Source organism: Carlito syrichta, unplaced genomic scaffold (assembly GCF_000164805.1).
Source record: "Carlito syrichta isolate Samal-C Ts95f unplaced genomic scaffold, Tarsius_syrichta-2.0.1 Scaffold315802, whole genome shotgun sequence".
NCBI classification, from domain to species: Eukaryota; Metazoa; Chordata; class Mammalia; order Primates; family Tarsiidae; genus Carlito; species Carlito syrichta.
This window is the reverse complement of record NW_007259898.1, coordinates 84,927-93,309: the sequence shown is the minus strand read 5'-3', so window position 1 is coordinate 93,309 and position 8,383 is coordinate 84,927. Positions and strand designations below refer to the sequence as shown.

The window sequence follows — 8,383 nt, the reverse complement described above, 5'->3', positions numbered from 1 at the left end:
GATGAGGTCTCGCCAAGTTGCCCAGGTGGGTCTCGAACCCACAGGCTCAGGCAATCCACTCACTTTAGTCTCCCAAAGAATGGGATTATAGGCTGAGTCACCGATCCCGGCTTAATAATATGATTTAAAGACACAAGGTCTTTCCAGATGTTGGAGGAGAAAGAAGTGAGAAATAGGGTAAGCAGTCTGCAACAGAATCAACTCTTAGAAGAGGATCCTTGGAAGATAGGATGGAAGTGAAGACAAGAAAAGTACTTTTTTTAAAAAATTGAGATTGGGGTCTCATGGTGTTTGCTAGGTTGGTCTTGAACTCCTGGGCTCAAGTGATCCTCCTGCCTTGTCTTCCCAAAGTGCTGGGATTATAGGCATGAACCACCATACTCTGTCTAAAATGAGTAATCTTTAGGGATCAGGGTCCAGAGGCATTGAGGAGAAACTGAGTCAGGGCTTGGGGTACAGACCTACTCTTTTTGTGGACATGGATTTCTCTGCCCACAAGGGACTTAGATGAACTCGTGGCCCAGAGTGAGGCCGCCAAGCAGCCATTGTAACTGGAAGCCAAGGGAGTCTCAGGTCTGGTCAGCTGTGCTGGAGAAAGTCTGCTTATCCAGGGATAGGAAAAAGGTAGAGGTCTGGAGGCTGGGAGACCTAGAGACAGCAAGAGGGAGAGGGACCCCAAGACTGGGCCTTAGGGAATGTGTTTGAACTAGAAAGTGAAGTGAGAGGCCACATGGAGAGGAGAGTCTGGGAAGTACACCTGGAATTTCTCACACTCTGCATGGCTTTCCCTGAAATTTCCTCCCATTGGAGCCAAGATTCACTCTGCATGTGACCTAAGTGTGTACTGAGGCACAGCCATCAGGCTGGAGAAAGAAAAGAAGTGAAGAGTTTGTAAACAGTCCTCCAAAGAGAGACCTCCCCCCTTTCATACCTGACAGGGAGCAGCAGAAAGTCCACCAAGGGAAAGAGCCCATGGTCCTGTGGGCATTCTCTGTCCTCTGGCATCTGGCCTCTGCTGTCTTTCTCCCACTGAGGTCTGAAGTCAGAGCCATGGGGGATGGGAGAGAAGCTGCTTCAACGAGAGCTTTTGAAATACTTGCTGGCCGGGAGTGGTGGCTCATGCCTATAATCTCAGCACTTTGGGAGGGTGAGGTGAGAGCATTGCTTAACCCCGGGGGTTCGAGACCACCCTGGGCAACATGGCGAGACCTCATCTCTACAATAAATCAAGAAAACTTAGCCGTGTGTGATGATGCATGCCTGTAGTTCCAGCTACTTGGAAGGTTGAGGCAGAAGGATCGCCTGAGCCCAGCAGGTTGAGGCTGCAGTGGCTGTGAGTGTGTCACTGCACTCCAGCCTGGGTGACAGTGAGACTCTGACTCGAAATAAATAAATAATAAAATACTTGCTACACAACTGCTTAACATTCTAGTTCTGTATAGTGGGGGCACTCCCTTTTCACCAAGGTCTATTGCTTTTCCGATAGACATTTGTATTTTTATAAGTGATCTGAATTATCTGGCACCTTTGGGAAACAGTGACTGCAGTAATGTGAATGAGGTCTTGGTGACCTCTTGGCTCTTCAGCCCTCTTCCCCTCATTGTATCTATCCAGTTGGCCACAGGCATCTGGCCCTCATGGAGTGAGGTACCACATGAAGTGACAGGAGGTGACCCAAGACTCTGGTCCACACCCCTCGGACCTAATCCTCCACCAGAGCTTGCCAGCGCTTGGCAAAGCTCTGCTTGAAACTTTGGGTGGGTCCCCTATGTGCTGGGCCCTGACTCTGCCAGTCCACAGTGAGGAATGAGGACTTCTGACTGTTGCAGGGCTTTGCAGACCATCTGGGAACCAGCGACTGGCAGCTGCTGCCACTCTTCCAAGGCCCTGTTATCCCCTTCCGAGGAGCAGTGCCCTGAGTCGCCCCCTCCGCTGCGCACTGGGAGCTGGGCCTACAGCTGTTGGCAACCCCACCGGGCCTGTGCACGTTGTGGGGCATCCTGGGACACCTGGGGCGGGTCAGGAGGGGGCTGTGCCACCTTCCTGGGGTGCCTGGACCAAGAAGGGGACCCTCTACCTTAGCTTTTGGAAAGCCTTCCAGCTTTGTCCATTCACACAGGCCACTCAGAGATGGCAAAAAATACTAGCTGCAGTCTGCTGTGGGCATGGACTCCAACTATGGAGTTCATCCCTTGAGTTGCAGGGGGCTTCTCTGAGGAAGTGGGCTTCTCCTGGTGAGCAGCTGGTGTTCCAAGTGCTAGGAGGGCACAGGAGCTCTTTCTGTGACACCTCCCTCAGAGGGTGGCCCAGTCTGTCCCAGCATTCGACACTACAGAGTGTGGGCTAAGGGACCTGGGCCCAAAGCTCTATGAGAGAGCCCACAGGGGACCCTGCCCTGCTCTGGAACTACCTCACTCCCTCAAACTGTCTCACAAGGAGCAGAGCCTGCACATCACCTGGCTTAGCAAAAGCATATCCACACCTGGCTCCAGAGGGATGAGAGGAGGCTGGGGACTGTGGGGTCTGTTCCCCGGGTCCAACGTTTGGGTGTGGGCTACGGGAGTCCTATGGAAGGAAGTCCTGCAGGGTCAACCAGGGCTACTTGGTGATGAGATGTATCGGTGCCAGCACATAGGATGAGGGAGAGGCCTGAGAAAGGTCCCCTGAGGGGATACCCCAGGCCCCCAAGTCTGACTCTGGCGGTAGAGGCCAGCTGGACTTCTCCAAAGACAATGAAGACTTAGAGCACTGAGGACATGAGAGTGAGCCCTGATGTCGGGGAACAGAAAAGATTTGGAGAAATATTTATCAGGACTGCCCCTCAAACTAACCTGGCCTTGGGTTTTCCAGGCAGGACTTAAGAGACACCTGGTGCTGGCTGCAGGGTGTGCTCGGTCCACACCCTCCTCCCCCCCTTGAGTGTTTTGCCTGTGGTATCCTAGGAACGCGGGGCTTCAAGCCTTGTGGTCCTGTTACATAACAGCTTCCATCCCATCCATGAGTTCAGCCCTCCAGCGAGCAGGCGCCACAGCAGGTGCACCAAAGAAAGCCTCTTCTCCAGACATGAACTCCTGCTGCCCAAATCCAATCTCCACCACTTCTCTGCCGCCCCCTCGCCCTCAGCCCACGTGCAGAGGAAGGGAGCTTAATAAGCTGTCACTATCCGACTGGATTATTTCAACAGGGCCCTCTGTCCTGCCCTGTCCCACGTGAGCACAGCACCTGTCAGTGGCCACACACTGGCCATGACTTCCCAAAGCCGACAAGCGTAGGGGCTGCCCCACAGTTGGTGTGGCACCCACATGCCTCTCGAGTCCTTCTCTGCACTGCAGCCTTCCTCCTGCCCAGGCTGGGACCAAGGCCAGACCCCTGCTGGGGACCCTCCTTAGCCTGGAGATGCCTGTCCTGCCACTGTGCCTGTGGCTGCTCCCACCCCTCGGGCACCTGGGCAGCCAAGCCAGTGCAGACCACCTGTGATCCTACCTGTCCTCTTCTCTGGCCAAGGCAGAGAGTGCTCCAGCAGGGACTTGAGGACTTCAGGCATGTCCATGACAGGGGCCACTCGGAACCGGTTGCAGCTCCACACGGCCCAGCAGGAGGTGCTTGCTCTGGGAGTTCAGAAGCAGCTGGAGAGGCAGGGAGCCGCAGGCTAGGGAGGCAGGCGGGGTGGGAGCCTGAGGCAGCCAATGGATAGCACCGGCCCCAGCCCGCCCGTCCACCCCCAGCTCGGCCACCTGCCAGCTCCAGCTGCAGCCAGGCCTTCCCTTCCCGCTGCTTGGCAGGGCGGGCCTGGCCCCACGCCAGCTGTAGCACGTGGAGCCATCGCGCCAATCCCCTGACAGAGAGCCCGGCCTGTTATCTAACTTTGGAAAGGGAAGTTCTCCCCCAGGCTGGGAGCCATAACTAGGGCTGCCAGGTGAGGACGGTGTGCTCCACGCCCACAACAAGCATGCACTGGCACACGGGCGGGGGGAGCCCCGGAGGCCCAGGCACAGTGGAGAGCAGAGCATGCCAAAGAAACTGTCGGGGGCTGGGACCAGAGGCCCCAGGAAGAAAGGAGAATGACAGGCAAGAACAGCACCCCAGGCAGCTAAGCACAAAAGATCCTCTGTGTTAGCACATACCGGGACACCAGTGGGCATCATGCCTTCACCTGTGAGCTTGTGAGCCTGGAGGCACTGTGGCATGTTTTGATGCTGATGTGTATATGTCACGCACACGTGTCCTACAAGGCACACCCGTGTACATGTGGCATGCATAACTGGGACTTTATACCAGCTGCAGAGCCTGAAGCCTGTTCCCTGAAAGGAAGTGACAAAACCTGCAACCTGAAGTTCTTTGGTCTTCCACGGAGAGGGAAGAGGCAGGTCTAGCAGACGAGTGTCGGGAGGACAGGCTCCCTGAAAGGGGGGCAACGCTACAAGCCTGGCTCAGACTTGTCCTGGGTGAGGAGTCCCTGCTTCCCAGACATCATGGGGGCCTAGGTAGCAATTGGCTGTTTGCTGTAGTCCCCTCTGTCCCTGTTCTCACACCAGGACTTTGTCTGGCCTCTGTGGTCCCCAGGCCACTTGAGTGTGTGCATGAAGCCAAAGTTCTGTATGTTGCCATCCACCTAAGACCAACCTCAGAAGGAAGTCAGACTTGGACAACCGATGTCAGGTTGTTAATTCTGCCAAAGGTTGTGGGGTCTTCAACAAGCGAGGCAGCAATTCTGGGTCTCAATTCCAAAACCACTGAAAGCAGTGACCTGTGTGGTTCCTTTCTGCTCTAGTTCTATGGCTCTAAAGTTCCAGGTTGGATGCCGTAAGCATTTGGTTTTCTGCACTGTAGTTGATTTCTACACAATCCTTTGCTGTTTTTCAAAATTCGATTTTGCACAGAATTAAAAATACTCCAGGAACCCCTCCTAGCTTCTCTCCTTCCCAATGATCCCCAGCTGATCCTCTAATTACCCTCCTTTCCTCCCTAATAACCCTCTCCAAATTATGTTCTTTTCTCTAATTAATTAAAAATTCATTTTAATTTTTGAATACAAAATACAATAATACAGGGCTTAATGCTCAAAACTCTGATGAGGTATCCCTGTCCCTCTTCCCCATTCCCCTTCTTCATAACAGTTAATTAGTTTCTTATTTATCCTTCCAATGTTTCTTTTTTGCAAAAGTAAGCCTGTGTGTGTGTGTGTGTGTGTGTGTACATATACAACTTTTTTTATTTTTTTGGAGTCAGAGTCTCATTCTGTTGCCCAGGCTGGAGTGCAATGGCATGCTTACGGCCACCACAGCCTCAACCCACTGGGCTCAGGCAATCCTTTTGCCTCAACTTTTTATGTAATTGAAACTACAGGCATGTGCCACCATGCCCGACTAATTTTTCTTGATTTATTGTAGAGATAAGGGCTCGTCAAATTGCCCAGACTGATCTTGAACTTCTGTGCTTGGGCAATTCTCTTGCCTACGCCTCCCAAAGTGCTGGGATTACAGGCATGAACCACCGTGCACAGCCATATATAACTTTTAATTACATTTTGCAGAGTTGCATGTTTTGTTTTTGTGTGTGTGTGTTTTTTGAGTTGGAGTCTCACTCTATCAACCAGGCTGGAGTACAGTGGCACGCTCACGGCCACCCCAATGTCAACCTGCTGGGCTCCAGTGATCCTTCCGCCTTAGCCTTCTGAGTAGCAGGAACTACAGACATGCACTACCATGCCCGGCTATTTTTTATTTTATTGTAGAGACAAGGTCTCGCCAGGTTGCCTGGGCTGGTCTCGAACCCATGGGCTCAGGCAATCCACTCACCTTCGCCTCCCAAAGTACTGGGATTACAGGCATGAACTACCGTGCCCAGCCTATACAAATGTTAATTACATTTTGCAGAGTTGCATGTTTTGTTTTTTTTTGTGTGTGTGTGTGTGTGTGTGTTTTGAGTTGGAGTCTCACTCCGTTGCCCAGGTTGGAGTGCAGTGGCATGCTCACGGCCACCCCAGCGTTGACCTGCTGGGCTCCAGCAATCCTTCTGCCTTAGCCTTCCAAGTAGCTGGAACTACTGTGCCCAGTTAATTTTTTGGTTTATTGTAGAGACGAGGTCTTGCCAAGTTGCCCAGGTTGATCTTGAACCCGCAGGCTCAGGCAATCCACTCGTCTTGATCTCCCAAAGTGCTGGGATTACAGGCTGAGCCACCGAGCCTGGCCAAGTTGATCAATTGAGAGTTTTTCGTAATTACAAAAGGGGGTGGGCCTTTACTGCTCTGTTTCCAGCCAGGACCCTGGTCAGTGCCCTTTGCCTCTGTGACTCTGGGGGTGAGGATGAGAGTGGACCTGGTACGCAGGCTGTCCTGAGTTGACCTGTGATTTGCAGGCAGAGACTGACTCAGGTTGGACTGGTGCATGAACTATGCCTTGCCCAAGAATCCCCTTGAGTGCAATATTGCTTTTGACAAAGGTGGAGTAGGCAAATACCCACAGAACGTGATTTCAGAGGCAACAGAAAGTACCTTATGGGCCGGGTGCAGTGGCTCATGCCTATAATCCTATAATCCTAGCACTTGGGAGGCAGAGGTGAGAGGATTGCCTGAGCTCATGGGTTCGACACCAGCCCAGGCAACTTGACGAGACCTCATCTCTACAATAAATCAAAACATTAGCCAGGGCCATTGCTTTGCTAAGCACTGGTCTGGCCATGTGGCTCTTTGAGCTATGATCACAATGTTTTCCTAAGCTTTGGCCCCCTGCCCTATCTTGAGGAAGTGAATCTTCTCTCTAATTTACTTTTTTAAAAAAATTTATTTTATTTTATTTTATTATAGAGTTGGAGTCTTACTCTGTCCCCCAGACTGGAGTGCAGTGGCACCTTCCTGGCCACTGTAGCCTTGACCTGCTGGGTTCCAGTGATCCTTCCACCTCAGCCTTCCAAGTAGCTAGAACTACAGGCATGCGTTACCATGCCTGACTAATTTTTGATTTGATTTATTGTAGAGAAGAGGTCTCGCCAAGTTGCCAGGGTGGGTCTCAAACCCATGGGCTCAGGCAATCCACTCGCCTTGGCGTCCCAAAGTGCGGGATTACAGGCTGAGCCACTGAGCCCAGCCTCTAATTTACTTTTTAAATAAACTGTATTTTCTAATCTAACTTCTGTGTAATTCTTTGCATCTTTCATGCAGCACCAGATCACAGACCCCCATCTGGCCTGACCTAACAACATATATTGTACATTAATAGTATACAATTTTTAAAAAGTCTAATAAAAACATTTAAAAAAACCTAGCTGGGCGTGGTGGCATGTGCCTGTAGTTCCAGCTACTTGGAAGGCTGAGGCAGAAGGATCACGTGTACCCAGCAGGTCGAGACTGTGGTGACACCATGAGCGTACCACTGCACTCCAGCCTGGGAGACAGAGTGAGACTCCAACTCAAAAAAAAAAGAAAGAAAGGAAGTACCTTATATGTCTCAAAAATACTCACTTGCTGCATGACATTTCATTCTTGGAGATTCCTTCCTGTAAGCTCTCTGGACTCATTTGTTTTTATTTTATTTATTTTTATTTTTTTAGATTGGAAAATGTAGTTTATTTAGAAAGTAAATGAGAGAGAAAGAGGAAAGAGAGAGAAGAGATTCACCTCCTCAAGGCAGAGGAAGCCTAAGCCAGGAAAACATCATGGCAGCCATAGCTCAAAGAACTACATGGCAAGACCAGAGCTTGGCAAAGTAATGGCTGTTTTTATTTTTGGAGATGGGGTCTTGCTATGCTGCCCAGGCTGGGCTCAAACTCTTGACCTCAAGTGATCCTCTTGCCTCAGCCTCCCAAAGTGCTAGGATTACAAGCATGAGCCATCACACCCAGCTATGCAGACTCTTTTCTTTCTTTTTTTTTTGAGTTGGAGTCTCACTCTGTCACCCAGACTGGAGTGCAGTGGCCGCTCCCAGCCACCGCAGCCTCGACCTGCTGGGCTCTGGCGATCCTTCCGCCTCAGCTTTCCAAGTAGCTGGAACTACAGGCGCGCGTTACCACGCCTGGCTAATTTTTGACTTATTGTAGTGATGAGGTCTCGCCAAGTTACCCAGGCGGGTCTCGAACCCGTGGGCCCAGGCAATCCACTAACCTCAGCCTCCCAAAGCGCTGGGATTACAGGCTAAGCCACCGAGCCTGACTCAGACTCTTTTCAATGTATAAATGTCCTGTGCCTTTAAGACCATGCATGAGTGCTCACCACATACCTGGGACCAGGCTAAACCCTCTGAGGAATTCAAAGTGAAATAACATACCTGACCGAGCAACTCCCTATCCTTAAAGAATGTTTACAGCCAGGCTCGGTGGCTCAGCCTGTAATCCCGCGCCTTTGGGAGGCTGAGGTGAGTGGATTGCCTGAGCCCGCGGGTTCAAGACC

At 51.5% G+C, this 8,383-nt stretch overlaps 1 protein-coding gene across 1 annotated transcript in view; it reads right to left on the bottom strand.

The window, feature by feature from the left end:
- TEF (TEF, PAR bZIP transcription factor) overlaps positions 1-3,743 on the bottom strand; it is a 33,132-nt gene extending 29,389 nt beyond the window's left edge. Inside the window, exon 1 of the mRNA XM_008073271.2 lies at positions 3,484-3,743. Coding sequence (XP_008071462.1) covers positions 3,484-3,550 — 67 coding nt within the window. The 5' untranslated portion in view covers positions 3,551-3,743. The remainder of the gene's footprint in view (positions 1-3,483) is intronic.
- Positions 3,744-8,383: the final 4,640 nt, after the last annotated feature.